Source organism: Hydractinia symbiolongicarpus, chromosome 10 (genome assembly GCF_029227915.1).
Source record: "Hydractinia symbiolongicarpus strain clone_291-10 chromosome 10, HSymV2.1, whole genome shotgun sequence".
Lineage (NCBI taxonomy): Eukaryota > Metazoa > Cnidaria > Hydrozoa > Anthoathecata > Hydractiniidae > Hydractinia > Hydractinia symbiolongicarpus.
In genome coordinates, this window is record NC_079884.1 from 13,196,193 (window position 1) to 13,219,906 (window position 23,714).

The 23,714-nt window shown below is 34.3% G+C and overlaps 1 protein-coding gene across 1 annotated transcript; it reads left to right on the forward strand.

Annotated features, from left to right (window-relative positions):
* Positions 1 to 7,635: 7,635 nt before the first annotated feature.
* LOC130613344 (matrix metalloproteinase-17-like) lies at positions 7,636 to 15,280 on the forward strand. The gene is made up of 9 exons (XM_057434701.1): positions 7,636 to 7,854; positions 8,480 to 8,580; positions 8,718 to 8,868; positions 9,104 to 9,353; positions 10,498 to 10,728; positions 11,071 to 11,392; positions 12,458 to 12,597; positions 12,866 to 13,018; positions 13,769 to 15,280. The coding sequence occupies exons 1-9, from the start codon at positions 7,651 to 7,653 to the stop codon at positions 13,972 to 13,974; spliced, it is 1,758 nt and encodes a 585-aa protein (XP_057290684.1). The 5' UTR covers positions 7,636 to 7,650; the 3' UTR covers positions 13,975 to 15,280.
* The last annotated feature ends 8,434 nt before the right edge of the window (positions 15,281 to 23,714 follow it).

Here is a 23,714-nt window from a genome sequence, read left to right on the forward strand (position 1 = left end):
ACCTTGTGGTAGGGTGCAGTATCTGTATCGACCCCAGGGCGTGATGTACGTTGTTAAATGGCGATCCTCTTCGCGCAGTGGGACGCTATGATAACCGTTCCAGGCATCCGATACTGTTTTCTTTGTGTGCTGAGGAACTGTACGCACCTGATGAAACGGGGATGGTGTGTGATGTGTTTCCCGTGTAGCATGTTTGTTGAGTGCTTGAAAATCAACACAACGTCTAGGTTCTCCATTCTTCTTGGGGCACACGACCATTCTGTGACACCAGGTCACAGGTTCACCAATGGGTACAGGCTCAATAACTCCGAGGTTGACGTCCCGGTCCAAATCGGCTTTGACCTGCTCCTGCCAGTGGATTGGAACCGGTATGGGAGAATGATGTGCAGTCGGTTCAGCATCCTGGTCGATCATCAGCCTAACATGTGGTCCAGACATCAACGGTAACGGTTGGTGCTCACATGTGTTGAAAGTGCTGTCTTTGTAATAATTTAGAATCAACTGTTCAAACTTTTCACGATTCTGTTCTGTGGGTGGAAATGGCAACTCCTTGGAAATGGGAGGTGGTACCGTTCGTTTTGGACAGGCACATTCGTTGTGTTGTAGTGGACCAGTGATAGTATTGGCACCGATAGATGGAAACTCTGCAGGTATAATGCCAAGGTCAACACATGCACTCCGACTAAGGTAGAACTTATCTGAATCATTGGTGACATAGGTAAACTGCTTGGTCTCTTGAAGAGAACCGTCCTGACTAATGCCAGAGATGCGGAGAATGATAGCACCTAGTATCTTGATGGCTTGTCCATTAGCTGCATCCATTTTCATGCGGACCGGAATAAGATCTTTTATATTAAGGTGAAAACGTTGCACCCATTTGAAACCGATGAGGCAACTCTGACATCCAGTGTCTGCCATTGCTGGGATGGATATGGGCGATTCTCTAGTTCCGTGAGGGATTGTAAACCCCAATTCCTCGTAATCAGTATCAGCGATTCGGACAGCTAGGTTAAGGAATGGCTGCGATTGAGATGGAGTTTTCTTCCACATGTTCTTACGCTTGTCGTGACAGTGATGGTCTGCTGGGTTGGTTCTACTCTGCTTAAGATTCATAGAACAGAGTGAGTTGAAGGTGTTAACGGATTCTTCAACAAGAGCAGTCTGATCAGCTTTTTTATCCTTGTTTTTCTTGTCCTTGTTGCGACACACATGATCGAAATGATGTAGGCGCTGACAGTGTCCACATGAGTGACTAAATGCGGGGCAGGAAGATTTTCTGGACTGTAATGAATTACCACTATGACAATGTGTTCCGCAATATCCGCATTTCTGTGACGAAGTGTCTCGTTTGGAGTCGACATCATTTTTGGGCTTGGTAAACGAGTCTCGCTTTCCCTTTCGGTATTGACTGTGTATGACACTAGCCTGATGACTGTCAAGTAAACGCGTGGCAGATCGCTTACCAGCTTCTTTTGTTTCGACGAATTTCATAACCTGCTCCAGGGGCATCTCCTGGTTGGTGTGGCCGAGGAGTTCCAGCTGGATATCTGGATCTGCAATGCCTCGACTAAGTACGTCTCGCAGAATATGCTCTGTATAGTCAACGTCATAGTTACACTCAGGGCACGATACGGTGTATTTGCAAACGCCAGCCTGTCCTTTTAATCTCGCACCAAAGGATCGTATCGATTCTTCAGGTTCTTGACACATGTTGTTGAGGGCTACGCGAGCGACCATTACATTTTCTTCTCGAACGGCGAGGGATTTCATTGACGAGAGGATAACATCTTCACTTTTATCTGCCAGCATACCAGCAGTTGATCGTGTCAAATCCCTGCGTAACTGTTCATCACAGCATTCTAATAACTGCAAGACAGCGTCCCTGCCTGTGATCTTTGTAGCTGTTTTGTATTCCCTCCATTGGGTAAGAAAGTATGTCCAGTCTTCTGATGATCCGGCTAATGTGATGGTTGGGCGAAGCGCTCGATTTTAGCGGAGGATGAGGCGGAGAAACTACCATTAGAGTGGGTGGTGGCGTGGGTAGTTAGCAAAGCAGCAACAATGACGGGGTCCAGATCTGGTGTAGCGTATGAGCAGTCGGGGACTGGGCAATCAACAGACGGCATATTGTATGAAGCTCTACTCAGTAAGATTAAACAAATTGATCAACATAGATAGGAATCAAACCATTTGCGTCATAATTATGCAATGTTGATCTGAAACATAAATAATATATACAATGTTATTGTCCATGGTTATTGTCTATTATTCCCTACTTTAAATTTATCCACTGACACATAGGGTCTTCATCTTTTTCAACAGAACTTAAAAAGCGACTTTATCAAAGACCTTGACAAAATCAAAGTACACAGTGTCCGTTCCACACCTGTTTTCTAGGTTATGATTTTTTCATAATGTTGTGTCATAACGTCAGTGATGGGTCTGTAGTTCGAAGGTTCCTTTTAACTTTAAACCACCTTTATGGATGGAACAATAGTAGCTTCTTTCAATACATCATGCTGAGAACCAATTAATGGTATAAATGATAATCAGGACAACTTAAATATTAGTATTCGCATAAATATGTTTCAAAATATCAACCTGGATAGGTAAAAACATATTTAAATTATCACATACATTGCTAATCTCCTAAAACAATGTCTCATTTATTTAAAATACAGCATGTCATGCATTAATTAATGTAATTATCAAAACTTTTAGGCCAAAAATCTTTTGAACTGCTTAAGATTTTATAAAAAAAGGTTCCCAGACAACTTTTTAAGTTCTTTTATATAAACAAACTTGTTTATTCGCAGGAGGAAATATAACCTTTACTTTTTGTTCAACATCCAATGCATTATTACAGTCCAGTCCAGATGTAAGCGTACGCTTAAGTTTCACACCTTTTTCTCGGAGGCGGTAGTTGTTTGTCTTTTGTTCTTATTAATTATTTTGTGAGTCTTGTAATACATTAACTTGCGTGTAATAAACAAAAGATTACTGTAGAAAAAATAGGTTATTATAACTGCGCGTAACTATTGTTAAGTAGTGTTAACATAACTATTCCCAATAGCATAATTGCAAATGTTATCAACTCTATCAATGTGACAGGAAGAGCCATTGTTTAATAGTTTTATTAAATAAAAGTTTTGTGTGGAAACTAAATAAACTAGCTAGAAGGCATTGTTAGTTGCGCGGGTTAAATAAAGCTTTTAAGCAATAGAAATTATTTTATTTTAACAAAGATTGAAACTTTAATTTTGACAGAAAAGTCTTTTTAGATAGCTTTTTAAAAGTTTAAAAACGAAAAACGGCGGTAGAAATGTTTTTTTAGATCGATTTTTAAAAGTTTAAAAACGAAAAATGGCAATAGAAATGTTTTTTTAAATTGATTTTTAAAAGTTTAAAAACGAAAAACGGCGATAGAAATGTTTTTTTAGATCGATTTGTAAAAGTTTAAAAAAAAAAAAAGGCGATAGAAATGTTTTGGCGAATATGTGTCTCCTTCTCTTTTTAACCTCCTTGCTTATTTTTTTTAAATATTTAGATCATTGGATTTGTTGCTTTTTAAAAGAACTTGTGTTTTTTAAATATATCGAGATTAAAATCGCGTTACTATAATTAGTGTCGTTATTAAAAAAATTAAAAATTCAATGGCCTTCGCGTTTAATTTTTTCTCGTGCAGATTATTGTTTATAAACAATGTTTCTTGCTATGCTTTTGTTTTTAACACGAAGCAATTATATTCACGCAATTTGAAAGGAACTCGCTATCCTATTGTTTTTTGAATAAAAGCAATTATTTTTGCAAGTTGAGCGTACGTGTACGCTTACATCTGGACTGTACTGTAGCTGAAGTTTTTTAAGTGCAAACGTTGTATATAAATTCTGTTTGTCCCACAATAATACATTTGCTTATATGTTTCACCATGCATTGTGTTTTAGAAAAAAACGCGCTGTACAAAGTTGTAAAAGTTGCTGCATTTTGTACCGAAAAAACATTCCAAGAAAGCCAAAAAAATACTGTATTTTGTTATAAAAAAGTGAAAGAATCAAAACTACTATTTTTATTTGTAATAAAGTGTTGGAAACATTTAGTGAAAACTTTTTTAAAAATGATAGTAAGCATTTGACTTTTTTGTGTTGATGTCTATATATTAAAAAAGAAAAAAAAATTCAAGAGCTTTTATGATCAGCACTTTTACTAAAGTTTTTCATTAAACACTTCATCATATCTTATTGTTATAATTTGTGTCAATGATAACAATAGAAGGCAATTAAACTGACATATAAATTCAAAGTAGTACAGTAGAGTACATGCGTTAATCTTTCTCAATAGAAAAACGGGAGACTACTACCGTTTGGTTACAATTATTATTAAACTATGACTTGTAGATATGAATCTTGTTAGGTTAAGCCCTTGACCTTTTAAAATTTCTGAGCATATGTAAATTAAATTGTGATGCTCAAATCTATGACACCAGTTTTTGAAGGAATAAAGCAACTAAGAGTGCTACTTTTGCCATATGTTTTGGTTCTACAATAAGTTTTTTTACAAAAAAGTAGAGCATAATTTCCTTACAGATGATAGATTGAATATTTTAAATACCAAGCCTAAAAAATATCAAGGGGTATACCCTGTCTATTATTTCCAGGAGGAGCCCTGAGTTGATAGGTAGTCCTAGAGTATTTAAGCTCATTTTGAGCATTGCAGGCTTAATAAAGTTCTATGCCATACCAGAAAACATTCACTCGCTTCTATTAAATAGCTGCCCATTCTTTTGGTGGAAGGACTGTTAGCTGTTAGGCTATAGGAAGTTTTATCACATGTTTATACCAACCTCCACAATCTAAGTTTAAAGGAGCTTCCCACTTTTATTTTCCGACCCTTTCCTTTCTATTAGGGGCAAGTATAGGTAACCTTCAGTGTTTACATTTTATGGGATTCTTGCACATGCGTGGAAAAAATTAGAAAAATCCACAGGCAAAAAATGCAGACCTTAGATAAAGAAAGTCAAATTGTGGTTAGAAACCTATGTACTGTGGCAACTAGCATCCTTTCACTGATATATAATCTAAATCTAAACTAGTACATTGAAACTATATTCTAATTATAAGATCAAAAGATGCCTCTAACTGAAAATAAGGTTTGGAATGGACTGGTCCATGACTTACCACCTGCATTATTTTGCCTGTTGATTTGAGTAAGGGGTCTTGGGATTATAAACAAGACGCATCACGATGAAAGTTGTCTATAGAAATATATACATCAAATTAGCTGTGTTTACCCTGTATTATTTTACTAACTTCTTACACGTTCAATCTTGTTCATCATTCATCATCATTCATCATTCTCGGCTTAAAGTCCATTTTCCATGCTATCATGGGTTGGACATATTAATGACCCCCTTCCAATCTGATCTAGACTGTGTTAGATCTAAACTCAACTTCCTTTGTATCAAGTCTGTCCTTATAACCTCCTGCCAAGTCTTTCTCGGTCTGCCTCTGGGCTTTGCCCCAGGAACTATCAAGTCTCTACACTTTCTTACCCAATTATCCCCCTCCATTCTTTCCAAGTGCCCCAGCCAATTTAATCTTCTTATCTGGATAACATCTTTAATTCTACGGATACTTAGCCTGCTTCTTAGCTCATCTGAACTCTTTCTGTCTCTCAGACTGGCGTTACACATCCACCTAACCATTCTCATATCATTCCTTTCTAAACAGTCAAGATCTTCCTGCTTCACTGCCCATGTCTCACTACTGTACAACATAACACTTCTTACACAGGCCTCATACAACCTACCTTTTACCCCAATTGACAGGACTCTGCTAGTCAACAAAGAAAGTAACTCTAAACTTTTTCCAAGCATAACCTATCCTGCAAGTAACACTTCTTCCAACACCCCCTTCACTGCCCAACATATCACCTAAGTAACAGAAGTTCTAAACTATCTCTAACAAGCCACTGTTGTACATCATTGAAGCTGGAAATACTTCATTCTTTATAATCTCACCTTTGCAACGCTTGCACACAAACTGAATGTCAGCTTTTAACCTTCCACCAATACTACTGCACTTCTTATGTACCCAATGCTTGCAAGTCTGACAAAAAATTGAGCTACTACTAACCCCTTTCCTGCAAACTCCACAAGGCTACTTTCCAACTACAAGGTCACACTTAGCTGCAATGCTACTAATCATGACTTTAGCTGTGTTCACCCTTATCCCTTTCTCTTCTAGTCCTTTCTTCCACTTCTCAAACTTTTCAACTAATTCTTCCATCGACTCTGCTATGAGAACCAAATCATCTGCATACAATAACTCCCATGGACAACCTGTTCTGAACTCCATCGACAGTGCTTCTAAGACTAGAACAAACAACAAAGGACTAAGTACAGAACCCTGATGTACAACAACATTTACACTAAATTCATCACTAAGTAAATCGTTAATCCTGACACGACTTCTAGCATTGCTGTTCTACCCAAAAAGCAAACCGATTGAACTACAGTTAGGAAGTAGGTTAAGTATAAAAGTAGTAAAGGACATCACATTGTTTATAAATATTCATGATGATGGTGAGGATGATAATAATGGGTAAGCCTACCTTTTATAAGAATATTTTTTTTCCTTTAAAAAAAATCAATGTGAGTGATTTTTAAGTAATTGCTAACTATTTGAAATGCTATGACATATAAAGCACAATTGAATAAATTCATATTTCAAACTATCCATATTTTCTAGAAGAAATGGTGTGTGATGAATCAAAAAATAATTTCTAAAATTTTAGAAATTGAGCGTTGTGATTCTAACTAAAACATTCGTACAAAAAAATGTCTGTTGGACTCATGATAGAAAATTTAGTAAATAGTTCTCTGTCCTTCTTATTTAGGTTTCACTTTCTATGGCCTTTTGATTTTCCTGTTTTTTAAATAGTAATTGATTTTTCTGTTGTGTCTTTTATGCATTTATTAAATACTATCTCTGTTTTTCTTCTCCCTATCAAATTACATTAACACAGATATTTACACTGTAATCTAATCACTTATCAGATGATTAAATTATTGACGTAAAAGGGGGTAATCTATATTAACATTCCTTGACCAGTCCATATTATATAAGTAACTAATTATAAAACAAAAAGGGGATTTTTTAAAAAATCGGTACTTTTGTTAAAAAATTTACTAAAAAACTATATAACTTTTTTATATTGTTTTTATGAGTTATAAACGCAATGGTAACATGAACCAACTTCATGCTGTTAAGCCAACAATTATATTTTCAGTTTCTGAATAGTTTTTCTCTTATTTTCTTTGATGACGTATCTTTGCATAGAATCCTTTTTGTGGTGTTTGTTTCCAGCAGAATTAAATTAAATGTTTTATTTATTCTATAATTGGCAAAAGAATTTGATGGGCCATTAAGACATTGTATTAATCACCTAGTGGATGAATCTTTTGTGGCTATTGTTTTTTTTTAATAAGTATGTGACACAGCTTTGGTGAATCATTGTGGTAGAGATTTATTTTCAATAAGTTTTTATAACACACATGTCACATTATAGAGCTTATACAACTTTTTTTAGTATATCAGATATCGTGTATGTTATTTTTCTTTGTGTAATTCTCACACATTTCACTGGTTGTTTATGAGGACCTATATTTTCTTAACTAGTGTTATTTTAACGATATGTTTCTGTACAGTGTTCTTTTTTTTAGAAAAAACAAAACAAATAAATATATCTAACATGGATGTGTACAAAATTATTATTCTTTCCTTCTTAAAGAGCTGCTGGACAGCTCCGATTGATAATACTGTTGGTGCCAGTATTGATATAGATGTAACAAGCCTGGTAAGTGTAAAATATAAGAACATCAATTATGGTGTAAATTGTGTTACCAAAACCCAGCTTTTGTATTAGATGGCAGTGTTTACAATTAGTGGGGAATAAGAGGCATAAATCCCTGATATTTATTTTTTAACTTTTGAAAGTTTATGTTTAGAAATGTTTTTAAATCTCTATACGTAAAAGTATGTATTACACATCATTATATATCTTATTCATGAGTTAGAGTGAAAAAAATAGTGGAAAGTTTGTGCTTATAAAGTTATAGGTTTTGCATATAAAGTTACAATATAGAATTGTGAGTGGAGCAGGGTGTCCAGGAACTTGAAAATCCTGAAATGTAAAACCCAGGGAAGTATTTTCACCTTAATACCTAAAACGCTATGTTGTAGTGTAGAAAAAATTGTCTTTGTTTTAATTACTTGTACTTGCCTAATTTTATTAATCCTAAAATTATTTATTAATCTTTATGGGTAAAGAAAAAGGCTTTATTATGTTATTAAATGGAGCATACATCTCTAAAACAGAACTTTGGGATTTTTGTGTTGGCAATTGGGTATTTTCCTAGAAGAATTTCAGTTTTGTGGGTAAGTACAATGATATCTAATCATTATTTATGTTTTTTTTGCAGACGTTTCTAAAAGATAAAGGCTACTTGCAAGCATTTGATAAAAATATTGGACAAATTCAAAGTCAAAAAAGCATCCAAGATGCGATAAGAAGATTCCAAGAGTATGTGACATTGACATATAATATAATGCAATTTGTTCTGTTTTACAATAAAAAATGTTTATCACTGGAATATTTGTGGTTTGTGTAACGTGACTAAATACTGTGAAGTTTTGATCAGTTTAGGCATTTCTGCTTAGGTATGCAAATCTTAAAGTCACTGGGAAAATGGATACCGAAACAAAAACCTACATGAAATTACCCCGATGTGGTATGCCTGACATCACACAACATTTTTCTGTGAAAAGAAAAAGAAGATTTACAAAGCAAGGAACTCACTGGAGAAACACTGTAGGTCTAATGAAAACTTATAGGCTCAATATGAACATATGGTGAAGCTGTATTATTTTTTAACAATGATGGGATCTAGATCATTCTCGGGAAGTGTTGTGACATTTTTAGTAATATAAAATGTGAATGTATAAGATTGATATAATAAAACATGATCTATTTCTATATTTCATGCTATTACTCTTTTCTTATTACTCTCATGGTGATTACAATGAAAAACTTGGGTTCTCTTTAGACAATAACTTGGGCATTGGAAAATAATAATGACGATGGAATTCCATTTCAAACAGTGAGAGATGTTATGCAAAAATCATTTCAAAAATGGCATGATGTATCCCCATTAACTTTTATTGAGCTGGTCAACAAACCTAAAAATACTGCACAAATTCGTGTTTTGTTTACACGAGGTACTCATGGTGATCCCTATCCATTCGACGGAAGGGGTGGCACATTAGCACATGCTTTTTATCCACACAACAATGCAGGTATTATAGTATATGTGAAATCTGTGTTTCTATTTATTTTAATAAGATCTGGCAGCCTTTTGTCCTTTCCCGCTTTTTTCTATTGCGAACAGATCTTCGTAACGAAAAAGTACAACAGGCAGAGTCAGGATATTTTAGATCGATTCCATTGAACTTATGTTGTGCCAGCCAAATGCAAAGCATAAAATAGGCATTCTTCTCAATTCAACACGGCAATCAGCAATTTGGCAATTTTTTGACTTAACTTTTTTTTTGCATTGATTATATTTGATTCAACAACACTCGCTAACTTTTACAACACGTTGAACAAAACACAACGAATCAGCAAAATAAAATTTTCTTTCGTTAAACATTTCGACACATATTTAGTTGTGTCAGGTGAGAGATATTTACGTAAGATTATTTTGCTTTTGACAAGCTGTTCTTATCACATGAAATTGTTGTATAAACGTTGTTTATAATGTATTTTGTTCTATAGTTCCGAAACTGTTACTCGTGATTAAATTTTTGGCATTGGCAAAAACATTCCGTCACTTAAATGTCCTGAAATTAAACCCTTGAAGGCGAATGACATTTTAACATCAGGTTTTAAAATATATTAGTACTCAGCTCACTTTATTTGTAACTAAACATAGTTTGGCTGTCAGAAACAAGGAAATAAGACTGAGAAAGTCGCTAGTTTTGACGCTTGGTTCTTGTATTTGGGGTTAGCGAGTTTAAATGTCCCCACTTGTCTCCAATATAAAAAGTATGAATAGCTTCACCAAATAAAAAAAATGCAACCATACAAAGATGCTGTTGAATTAGTTATGTCATTCGTATGATGGCTTGACATCGTTTTTCCTCCTTGTTAGACCTTTGCTTGGCTTGCATTAAAACGCTAGTGAATAACCCAGTAAAAATACCATTTGTCGAGAGCTACCGAGGCACTTTTGAATTTCATTTTTTCGAAAGTTTTGCTTAATTTTTTGGGCATAGTTTTGAAATTGGAATTAACTATGCATTTAGTGCGTTAGCGTACGTTACAAATATATTACTAAGTTGAATGTGAGAATGTTTAATTGCAATTAAATTTTAAAAACATTTCAGCACAAATTGGTATCATTTAAAAGTTTTTAAATTTATCTAAATTTTTCTCATGTAGGTCTTTCTGGAGATGTCCATTTTGATGACGACGAAGTGTATACAGCGAAAAGTAACGAAGATCGTACGAAGAGGAAACTTCTTTGGGTTGCAGTGCATGAGCTTGGTCACTCCATCGGATTGGAACATTCAAGTATAAAGGGTGCCGTGATGTATCCATGGTATCAACATTTCGAAGGGAGTGATTTTGACTTAACTTATGATGATATCAGTGGTATTCAAAGCATTTATGGTAAATAGTATTTTGAATTTGATTGAAATATTTAGTGGACTTCATTCTCGGAAAACAAAGATTTTTACAAAACAAAAAAGCGGTATGGAACACTTGGGTCTAGAGTGTGTTGCTTGTTAATGAAAAGGGTTTTTTATTTTATTATTAATTTAAATTAATTTCATGCCAGTGGTTATATCAAATTGAAAATAAACTGGATAAAATTTGATTATATTTCCTTCTGACCGTATTTTCTCGCCTTTCTTTACTCTTTTTTGTTTTGTTTAGCGAGTTGTTTTTTCGCTCGCTACCTAAATACAAAACGCACCCACTCACAGAAGATCTTCTTGAAAACTCTTTTAGGATCTCCACCAGCCTCAAGAACAACAACGACGACAACTAAGAAGGGCGTTACTTTAATTACAAAGCCGCCCACCAAATCAACTGCTTCTACGCCCCCGTCAAAGGTTTGCACAGAAAGAGTTGGTGCCGTCTTGCTTGGTAAAGATAACAGGATATATATAATGAACAAAGATAAGTTGTATATACTAAACAGGGAACAGGACGGCATGGGAATAAAAGAAGGACCGAAGCCTGTGTCAGACGTCTTTGATTCAGTAACCTACGTTGATGCTGTTTTTAGGCGACCCAGTGATCAAGCGATTGTTCTTTTTCATGGCGACAAGTAAATTTTTGTTTTCATTTTTTTTCTTTCACTTGAATAACGCCCTTGTCGTAATTATCATTTTAGTGTTTTTTTCTCAGTGTTTAAATGTTTTGTAAGATGTAAAAAGTAAGTGAAATGTATTTCAGGGTATCTATATATTACAATAGCAATAAAATAAATTCAAATGTTATCAACAATAAAATCATAAATGTATAAAAAAAAATATATATATATATATATTCATGGGGGAGTTACCTTAAACCAAAGGGAATCACATCGCAAAGAGAAAGTGGCAGTAGCTGCGAAAATGGACTGAAAGAGAAAAACAAAATGAAAATCGAAAAGGAAATAAAATGCGTAACTAAAAAGAATGAATTCGATAACGGAATAAGCTATCGGCCGAGCGAGCAACGGACTTATCTAATAGATATGATTTCATATTTCTACAAAAAATTATATAATATAATATAATATAATATAATCAATTTGAGAAAAAATAAGGTTTCAATTAACTGTTTTCGTAGTCTGAAGCTTGTGAAGTTCTTCAACTTTCGTAGCACTGATATTTTCCCATAACATTTTTTCAAAGTTTTGTCGATTTTTGCGTTCCATTTAAAGTATTCATCAATTGTTAGTCCCAATAGTGAACAAATCCGAACCCGATTAAGTGGAGTACTCCCTAGCTTGATCGTCGAACTGTGTTCATTAAGAATATGAATATTGGATGAACGAGCTTTCGGTCTGGACAAACCTCATCTCACTAAAATAAATAAAATACATACTTTACACACTGATGTAGCCTGGGTCACACTGACCCGTTTAGAAGATTTGTCAATCTTAAATTTACGGCAACCGAAACAGATTCTCGTTCTCGTTTCTTGGGGAAGATGTGTGTAATTTAAGATATTCTAGCAATGCCTTAACACGCTTCACTTCTGCTTTAAATGAAGTAGGAAGAACATTAGTACAAACGTTTTTCCTGTTGTTTTTTTTGGTTATTTTTAAAGTTGGAATTATATATGTTTTGGTTTACTTACTTTCTATCTTAAAATCTAGTATAAACAAATGCTTCTCTTTCTTTAGGTTCAGTGTTTACAGTAGCACCAAATTGATTTATAAGGACAGAAAAATCTCAGACGGTTTTCAAAAATTAGAAAATGGTTTTGGTAATATTGATGCCGCTTTTGTACTGTCGCTTAATCAAAAATTGTATATTTTTAAAGGTGAGTGCGTCCATTTTTTGTATATTTAAAAAATTTAAAATAAATAAATGAGTGGACAAACGAACGAACCTGAACCAACGGCCGAACGAACGAATGAATTAATAAATGAGTGGACAAACGAACGAATGAATGACTTAAAGAATGAATAAATGATATTTCTGTGTGGCTGTCTTCTGCAGTTGTGTCTTGCTTATCCAGATTATATTCTTGCAAATTACTAAAATTGATTTGCCTTACATTTTTATAATCGTTGCTTTTGTTTTTCCAGGAGAAAATTATTATCGATTCAGTATATTGAGTAATAACGATTACATATTGGATAATGGCTACCCACAGCGTATTTCTTCAAAATGGCGCGGTTTACCAAGTTCCATTGATGCTGTGTTTGAATGGAGCAACAAACAAATCTATTTTTTTAAAGGTACCTTATTTTGTTTTACAAGCACTTTGCATACCTTGAATCTTGGATAACACATTCGGTTTTTTCTAAACCATGCTGGCCACACCTTCTAAAATCTATTAAATAACTAAAATTCAAGAAATACTACTTTTAGTTTGATTAGCTAGAGTTTTTAAACTAATTAAAACCCAAATTATGCATCTGGTTTGAAATTACCTGTTTTAGAAATCTAAAGGGTCTGAAAAGATATATCTGTTTTATTCTTATTTAAATCTAGGCCTTTAAAGTTTTGTGAAAGGAATACTTATAAAACGAGAGATTTTAATTTGTTAACTGTTTGTTTTCTGTTATTCTTAAGGCTGTTTTTTCACTTCCAGGAAATTTTCTGCCTAACGGAACGACAGAAGTTAAAGAGATTCTGAGCATGTGCATTTAAAATGTTTACAATCAAGTTTAGAATCGAGTTTTACTTTTTCTCTGAATACTCTACGGAAACACCAAGCAGAAAATTTACTATCTGTATCAAAACATCTGCAATAGTTGAAATTACCAGCAGAAAAAATTTCTGTTCTGTTCTTGTCCGTTCCGTTCTGCGGTAAATTTTTTTAAAGTGAAAAACATCGTCTATTGGTTGAGTTAGGTATAATTAAATGTTATCTCGCTGGCGACAGGTTTTTCATTGCTATGTCGTCAATGTTATAGCCAAAAAGCTTGTCAATGAATTCGTACCTTACCTACTTCTGATATAACTTTCATTTTGTTTCATTTTAGATAAATATTACTACAGGTGGGATAAAAGGCGGTTTCAAGTCGAACGAGGCTATCCGGTAAAAACATCAGAAAGCTTCCTTAAATGTTCAAGCAGCTTGCGTACACAAAAACTAACGGACAGCAAGTCTGCAAGTGGTGGTAAAAACCTAAGTACTGTTTACACTACGGTATTTCTGCTAATCGTGGTGTACATTTTAAAGGCTTAGTTATATTGAAAGAATATGGTGTACGCTACATGCTGGAGCGAATTATCCATAATCCAAACAGTGTGACACAACAAACTTCACATGGAATACCCATAAATGCTGTGCCCGTTGTTCAACATTTCGTGTGTTGGTTACATCACATCAATGCAAGTTATGGAGAAGTCAAGGGTTATGAATCCATTGTACTGATACCGATATGTTTTATAAAAAGGTTTTATTTCGTGAGTGTGAACACAGATTAAGTAGATATAATCGGTTATTATTATTTTAAGTTAAAATTTTGAATTTGTGCGAATTTAATGGTGAGTACCAGGAGTTGGTTAGCTATACTAGCTTCTCGCCCATAATTTATAATTTTTTTTATTTTTTATAAATACTTTTTATCGAAGATGAATTCTACGTGTCTAAAAACACGATTGTACTGTTTTATTATTTCCCATGCAAGGGGAAGAAGCAAAATGTCAATTCGTCGGATTATTAAATTTAAAAAGTGACGAAAATTTTGCGATGTGACGAAACTTTTGTAGGTGTGTATTCCTTTAACCAACATGTTTTTACAACTTATAAAGTCGTACCAAGGAAAATAATTTTTGCAAAGTTTTAGTAAAAAATAATTCCTATTTTTTCATTGAAATTGAATTTTTCGAATTTCGCGGAAAGAAAAGGTGACATTGTTTTCCTTGATATATCCCGCTTTCCAGGGCTTATCTGTAAGAGAGAATAAAGAGTGCTAAAGTTGAAACTTACATCATTTTACTAAAATTTATGGTCAAACAGTTTTAGGCGTAACGCAACCCACAATGCAAAAATAAACGCACTATCGGTGGTCGTAAAAAAAGAACAAGGTGTGTACACCATGATTTAACTTTCAAACCCCTTTTTGTATTTTGTTTTTTATATCAAAACATAAGATAACTAGACATATTTATTAAGTTGTAATATTACTCATTTTTTTATAATCTTTGTATATGTTTTTTTATATTTCCTTTATTTATTAAAAAAAAAGGATTTTTTCTTTGGAACTGTTGCACTTTTATTATAAGTTAGAATTGTTCTGTTTTATTATTACTAAGCAGACCCCTAAAAACTTGAGCATGGTTTTTTTTCGGCATCACTCAATTATGACAGAATATTAATCTTTTTATTTTGTCTCCATCTCCCGGTTATTTTGTATTTATCTCCCAGCTATTTTGTCTCCACCTCCCAGCTTGTATTATATTATTATATTACTAATTAATTTTGGTATCTTTTGTAGATATTTTATTAAGTTGTGTTTATTTATCAGAATTACTCTCGCAGTTAACAACTTCTTGTATTACTTTAAAGCTAGGAGGATCGTAGTTTAAAGGTAAGAAATTTCGCGAAACAAACGATTTTCGGGCAAAATCACGAAAGTTGATTTACGCGTAAAATTTGAGTTCTATAAATCGCGAAAGTTTATTCTCACGAAGTATTTCTTATCAAAAATCGCGAAAACACGCGAAGCAGATAATGACGACGACAGCAACGATCTTACTCGAAACACATTTCATGCATTTGAACCTTGTTTAAAATTATTAATATACTTTGTTACTTCACTTGTATTTGTACATATTTTTGGAAAGGTGTTAAATGATACATTGTTAATTTTTACATTATACGAATTTGCCAAAGATATTTGTCCCAAAGAATTCGAAATCAGTCAATTCGCGACATTCGCAAAAGTTTCCATTAAAAATTTCGCGATTGTTTTGCCTCGCCAAACTTTGCTTTACGAAAGTTTCTGCCTTCAAAGTATTAAGTTGGACAACCATGTCTTCAACGATTTTGCACTCAATAAAGTACTTTTAAGACGAATGATTTGAACCTTTTCATAGACTGAGTGATATAACAGAAGTTTAAAATTCTTATCGCGTTTACAACGATTAAGATTTATTGGACCCGTAGAAAAATCCACTTGGAGAGAATAAAAAGAATTTTAAGTTGTTTATTCCCATGTCCCATCTGTTCTTTCGCAGCTGTGGTTGCCATTTTGAACATATTACTTCAAAACAAAGACCATACCGTTTTATCTCCAGAGATCGAGCAGGTTAAACTGCCCACAAGCTCTACTTTTTCTTCTCGTTACTCTCACCAGTTCTCACAAGTTTAAGCGCACTAAAACTCCTTAACAATATAGAAGGATACTTAAAAGGAGGTTTTATATATTTTGTTTACCTTAATTATCATCTTTCAAAAATGATTCGGTGTAACACTAATCTTCACTATTTAATACGTGCATATTCCCCTCGGCGAATTCACAAAATAAACATACCTTTATAAAATACACATGACATCTCCTTTTTAAAGCTAGACAATATAGGAACTGCGGTGGATGGTATGATAATCGGCAAGTATTCACACTCCCCCGCGGAGATTAGAATCACCCTAATAATTTGCATGGGAGGTCTTAATTTGTGAAGTCAGAGTACAATCGTTAACATGAGCAGAGAGAGACAACAGAATTTTATTTAATTTTTCTTGAGATTCAGCGATGAAGATTGCGTGGTTCGTGCTATTGGAGCGTGTGGTGTGTGTTTACCTTGCGCCGATTGTTTCAGACTCCATCATTGATGAATTTGGATTGGTACGTTCTTGCACATTCAACTTTAAGTTTAAGGTTTTGTGTTTTCGCTACACTGAAAATAGTAAAGGAAGCAGTGAGAGGTGGTTATCACTTCCCCAATCTTGTGCCCATCGTTCTTTAAAAAGTTTCATTGCAACGGAATAAAAATACTAAGTGCCGAGGGGCAACATTGTCACTTAAACTCTGCTAGAATTTACCCTTGTTGGATCTTGTTTCCGGCTATTAGATTTTCCCGTTTAATAGATTTATTAGATTTTTTTCATTTTTTTCCATATTGCTTCGATACCCTCCTTTTTATGTTTTTTTTTCAAGAAATACCCCCTTTAATATACGCCCTTCCTATACACGCGCCCTTGGGATGGGCGTTGATTCAAATCATCATAAATGTTAAAGTTCACAAATAGTTTTTTCTTTTTTTGACGATAACAATATCAGCGATAATTTCAATATTGCGTGAAAAAAGCATGCCCCTGTCAAGGAAAAAGAAAAAACTTATAAAGTTTATTAAACGTCCCTTTCTTAAGCGTCCTCCTGAAAACTGGAAATTTTATGAAACGCCTCGGGCGTTTATTTGAAGCATTGACAAACAATGTTTCGGTATTTCAAAACAAAATTTATGGCATAAAACATTTTTGCGACACTTTCTGATACAAAAACACTGAACACTAAAAAGGTACATTCAAAATTTTGTCCTTTCTTCTTAAGACTTTTTGAAGAAAACGGATAACCATTCAAGATGTCTATCAAAGGTTTTAGATATTTATTGAACCATTTATAACCAACAGTGTTTTTAACTTGTCCTAAATTTTTTAACCATAGCTCTTCCATGGTTTGTTTTTACATAAGAACACGTGGTTTGTTTTTTATTTTGTTTTAGGATAAATTACGTACATGGGGTTATTTGTCTGTAAGCAATCATGTCAGCAATTTGGAGTCCAAGAAGAAACTTGTGAATGCTATCAAACGCTTTCAAAGGTAATGTTTTTATTTGGTTTTCAATTTGGAAAGAAATATAAATGGTTTTGTTTGTTTGTTTGTTTGTTTGTTTGTTTGTTTGTTTGTTTGTTTGTTTGTTTGTTTGTTTGTTTGTTTGTTTGTTTGTTTGTTTGTTTGTTTGTTTGTTTGTTTGTTTTGTTTGTTTATATCATCGTTTTTAGATACGCATACTTAGATGAAACTGGGATATTCGACGAAAAAACAAAACAAAAAATGAAAGAACCACGATGCGGTATGGTTGATATAGTTATTCCTGAAGTGCAAAGCACAAGAAAAAGAAGATTTACTCCTCAAGGAACCAAATGGTTAAACAGGGTATAATTCACCCTCGTCCCCGGGTTTTGTGTTTTTTAAGATATATTGTTGTTTTTGACGTCTTCTGTCATATCAAGAAGACAAAAAACCCTGGGGACGAGGGTGTGTATAAATTCTTACACTCGTCTTTTAATGATATGTTCTCCACTCTTCTTTGTCGCATTACCACACTTCGTAGTTTATAGCTTCGCCTTTAAGGTAGAGAAAGAACTGTCTATCTAAGCTTTGTTCCTAAATTTTGGAGTTTATTTTAACCAATCCACAGGGTTGTAATTTCTAAATCTTCTTCTCAATAGGTCTCAACCGTGGTGTTCCTTTATAATACTAAATACGAAAAAAGGCCCATGAATTACAATATTGCCTCTCCAAGTGAAAACCCGTGTCTACGCTAAATACGAAAATTTAAAGCGCGGTACAGTCTCAACAAACAAAACCGTTATTCTGTCACAAACTTTTAACTCTTCACTGTTTCAAATCATCTTTTTAAAATAAAATGATATTAACCTTACATTCAGGATCCTGTAACAAAGAAATTGACAGTTACCTGGCAACTAGAAAATTCTAACAATGATGGTTTAATTAATCAGCAAGTACGTGACTTCATGTACCGTTCTCTTGAAAAATGGTCTAAAGCTGCAGACATAGATTTCCGTGAAACGCCAAACGCTGCTATTGGTTCAGCTCAAATACGAGTCAGGTTTGAAGAGGGAACACACAACGATCAATTTCCGTTTGATGGCCCATCTGGTACACTTGCACACGCATTTTTCCCGCTAAACAACAGAGGTATAGCTTAATCAATCTCAACTCATTGTGAAGTGTGTCAAAAGCAAGCAACTTTCTTTGAACAGATGGGATTATATACAACCTATTCCCGTCCCCAGAGCTCTTTGGGATGAACCTCGAGGTTATCTCAGAGCTCTGGGGACGAGAATGTATATAACCTTATAAAGGAAGATACATAGCAAGGTGCAAGTTCGTTGTTCTCCATTAATACGAGTAATAAGCATACTTAATAAATCTTACCCAGAATATTCACCGAGTATAGTTACAAGGTAAGCTGTTTGCTAACCATGGGTGCCTAACATTGTCTTTTTGTTTTCGTGGACAATTCGGTTTGCAGTTACTTCCGCGAAGAAAAGTTAGAGTACAAAACGAGAGTAATGCTATACGCTTCTTAACCTATTTCCAAGGCATTTTGCTGTTTTTATGAATTTCATAGCGCGGTGAATTATTGACAGATCCGTGATAACTGCTCAGGGCCCAACAGATCCTGGGGACGAGAATGTCTGCTTTCCAGATGGTTAACGTAGTGACGGAGGTCGATAATTAGGCAAGAATACAAGCACGATAAAATATGCTTGAGTTCAAGATTTTTGTTTGTTTTTTCCTATTAGCAATATCTATATTTCTGCAGGCTTGTCTGGGGATATTCATTTCGACGATGCTGAGAAGTACACCATTTTGGATTTACCACGCAGTAGTGGTACCATTAAACTGCTTTGGGTGGCGGTTCATGAACTGGGACATTCATTGGGATTATCGCACTCAGATTTAAGAGGAGCAGTTATGTACCCATGGTATTTACATTTCCCGGGGTTAGATTTCAATCTTACAACAGATGACGTGCTTGGTATAAGATCGGTTTACGGTAAGTTAGTTGGTTAAGGATTTTTACAAGAAAGAACTTCGGATTATAGTACACGTCGCAATAAAAAGTGACCGTGGTTTTATGTTTTCTAGTGTATATATACTATATAAACTCTAACGATATCTCTTCATTGTCAAAACATATGAAGTTACTTAATGCGATTAGGGATCTGTGGTTCTTTAAATACCAACACAGGCTACATAAAATTCTCAAATATAGACAAAACTGGACATTAACAAAATATAATGTTTCTGTAACTCCGCATATTACTACTCATAAATTTTCTTTTTTCATGATATACTTGAATACCTTTTAAGAAAACTTCATAACGAATGACATTCTAGATAAAGCCAGTTGATACACGTGTCTATACGTTTAAGGTCGAATTATCTAAGGATTTCTCTTTACAAAAAGCACAGTACCAAACAACGAATTATTCGCATGACATTTGAAACAATGTTTCGTAGGTACAAGGCCACCAACGACAGTAAAACCGACAACAACAACGACAACAACTACATCTTCAACAGGACCTACCGTTTCCCCTTTACAGACAAAATCAACGACAACAACGACGACAACGACGACGACGACAGCAAAACCTAATTTATGCCCGACGGAGATTAAAGCGATCATTTTAGGCTGGGAAAATAAAACCTATATTTTCAATCACGACTTGCTCTACGTGAGCAAGTTAAGTACTGATGGAATCTCAAGAGTTGTGAAAGTTGATGTTTTTGAGGATTTAAAATTTGTTGATGCTGTGCACGAAAGAAGAGGGGACAGAAATGTTGTTTTTCTACATGGGGATTCGTAAGTAACTTATATTTCGTATATTTATTAATTTATTGGTAGTAATCAGTGCTGGTATGGAAGAAATAGAGATAACAGTTTAGATATGCTCCCTCAAAGGCTTTGCAGTCTAAGTTAGTCGCACCCAAAGTACCCTAAAAATTAAGTACACAAAGGTAACAAATCAAGTGAGACCCAAAGCAACTTGCTACTGTTGGACGGCGAAAGTGAGGGGGGGGGGGGTGTTTATGAAAGTTCAGGTGTTTATGGGTTGGGCTATTCTTTCCATGTTGTTAAAATAACGTGTAGCAGAAAGAGAGTGCGATCACACATTGCACCTAGAATCGCACCGCGTTTAGAAAATGCACCGTGCGTACGCGTGGTGTTTAATAGCAACACTTGGTCATATACCAACACTTAGTGGTCATGTACCAACACTTAGTGGTCATGTACCAACACTTAGTGGTCATATACCAACACTTAGTGGTCATGTACCAACACTTAGTGGTCATGTACCAACACTTAGTGGTCATGTACCAACACTTAGTGGTCATATATTTATAGACCTATTGCACGGGTGTGATTAATTTACCAAGCACCAAGGTTTTTAGTCTTGCGTTAATAAGACAATTCCTAATTCTGTTACTGCACCTTATGTCATCCTCAAACTTTGCGGCAACTAAAACGTCCTACTCTGGAAATATTTTTAAAAATTGATTTTATTAATGTATTAAACAAACAAAGGCTGGTGGAATTAAGGGTAATCATCTTATAGATTTATTTGTTCTATTCTGTGTTGTCTGTCGATAGACCTAAGAAGCTAAGTTTTTATTTTTTTATTTTTTGAATTTTAACTTTTTAGATTTTCAGTTTATGAAAACACAAGACTAGTCTCTCCACCAAGAAAGATTTCTGATGGCTATCAAGGTCTTCCTGAAGGATTTCGCGATGTTGATGCATCGTTTCTATGGCCTGTCAATAATAAGTTATATCTTTTTAAAGGTAAATTCTTACTTCTTTTTCCAAACTCCTCGTTGTTCTTAATTTACGTGAAAATTTTTCATGAATTTTACAAACTTAAGTACAAGTAGAGCGACCGACTTGTTGACTATCTCACTGCATAAAAGTATGATTAAATATCAACACATATCTGGTATTCATCTACCTTATCGGTAAAAAAAAAGTCGGTGTAAAAAAAAGTCGGCAAAAAATTTAGTCGGCAAAAAAGTTAGTCACTTAGCAAAAATTAGTCACTTTTTACCGGTTAATTTTTTTAATATTGGTCACTTATTGCCGACTTTTTTGACACCGCTGAATTAAAAGAGAACAAAGATTTTACAACAATCTAATCTATTTCAAAAACATCTTTATTAATGATTTTATCAATAATATTTTGGACATCTCCCGGCTCCTTCGCATTATCTTCTTCTTCATTTTCATCATTTTTCTCTTCTTCAACACTCCCTTCTGCCTTATCATTGTTAATAACAATATCAATTTCGTCGTCGTCACTCTCTGGAATCACTTTGGAAAGTCAAAAAACTAAAAAATTGGAGGTTAAAAGTAATTCAAAAAATCGGCAAATATTACTAGTCGGTAAAAAAAAAATCGGTAAAAATTTTCGGTCGGCAAAAAAAAATGTCGGTAAAAAAATTGGTCGGTAAAAAATTTAGTCACCTAGCCAAAATTTGGTCACTTTTTGCCGAATTTTTTTTTACCGATAAGGTATATTATAACCCGTATACGTCTGTCTGTCTGTCACGCAAAATGGTACCTTAGCTGCGCAAGTAGCGAGACGCAAAAAGACGGGCGAACTCGTGGATTTTTCCACGGGCTAGTATAAGTTAAATAGAATAAAGACTGTCATCAATCTGTTTTCTTTGCGACTGGAAAGGAGTAACAAAGATTACTTCACAATCTATAACCTAGGGTCTGTAGCATGTAGCGCATACGAGGTTTCCTGCTAATATCGAAAAACGCTGCGAAGCAAGGTTGATAGTTTTAATGTTACGGATGATTTTAAAGTCCTTGAGTAATTGGAAAAGCGGAGTTTCTTGAAAACAGACGACTAGTTGGAGTTGACTTACTCTAAATCACTGAATAATCATTCCCTACCCCCTTTTCTTAATTTCTGATTTTTTTTCAACTCTTGCATGTAATCCAATTAAAAACAGAATGTAGTAGGATAAAAGAGAATAAGAATACAAAAATGTTGCACTGAGAAACGCAATAAAGACTTTTCTTTGAAATATCCCCCTCTCCTCCACCGCCTATCGCTTGAACACGTTCCACATATTCAATTCCCATTTTCCAGTTCTTTTCAGTCCTTTCCCGTTCACCTCCTACCGGTTATAATTGCGATTATATTATATATTATACAACTTTTTCTAAAAATCGTGAAAGTTTTTTCCAAGTTTTAAAAGCCGAAAACTCTTAAATAACGAGTGCTCAGAGAACAAAGGTAGAAATAATAGGATCACAACGAAAAAAATAATCAGCCCGAAAAATGGATCTAAAACTATAACTCTAAAAATGACTCCAAAGCCCGACTCAATGTGGGGAAATCAGCTAAAAATGGAAAAACGGAAGGATTTAAATATCTTTGTATCAGAAATTTCAAATTTCAAGACTAAAAACGAAGAGAAAAATGAGACAATAATTTTGGTGAATTTTTTCTATAATAATATTTGATTGATTCATTGTCATCGACGAAAGTTTTTGTTCCCAAAAATGAAGATTTTTGAAAATTCACGAAAGATTTTTCTGTAACTTTTTTCCAGAAGTAATATTCGCGAAAATTAACTTCGCGAAATTTCGCGATTTTTTATACCCGCAAAAATTTCTGCCCTTAAAGTACTCGGTACTTCGGAGTAGGTAAAAATTTTCCCAGGCGATCCAATCTTGGTCCCACGATCTTTGGTTCCTTTTATTTGTGTGACTGAGCTGAATGACTGAGAATAAAAAGCTTAAGAAAAACAGATGGTTTCGTAAGAAAAACTCTTTGCTGTCTCTTTACTCGTTAGTGGATTGGCCAAAAAAACAATTTACGTTTTAGGTGCAAATTATTGGCGTTTTTCGCAGCTATCTAACAAAGATTTCACGTTGGATTACAATTACCCCAAGATGATAAAAAGTCACTGGATTGGTGTACCCGACAATATTGATGCTGTGTTTACATGGAGAAATGGAGAAACATATTTCTTTAAAGGTATGTGTTTTCTAGTAAATAAATAAATTTACATGTTTTTTTATTTCCACGAGAGATAATTTTAAATTTGTAATATTTTTTATCAACAAAAAAATTTTAGCGAAGTGAATTAGTACCCAAGCGAAATATTTAATACACGTTTTTATCGGGTAATACTTCTGTTACATTGAACC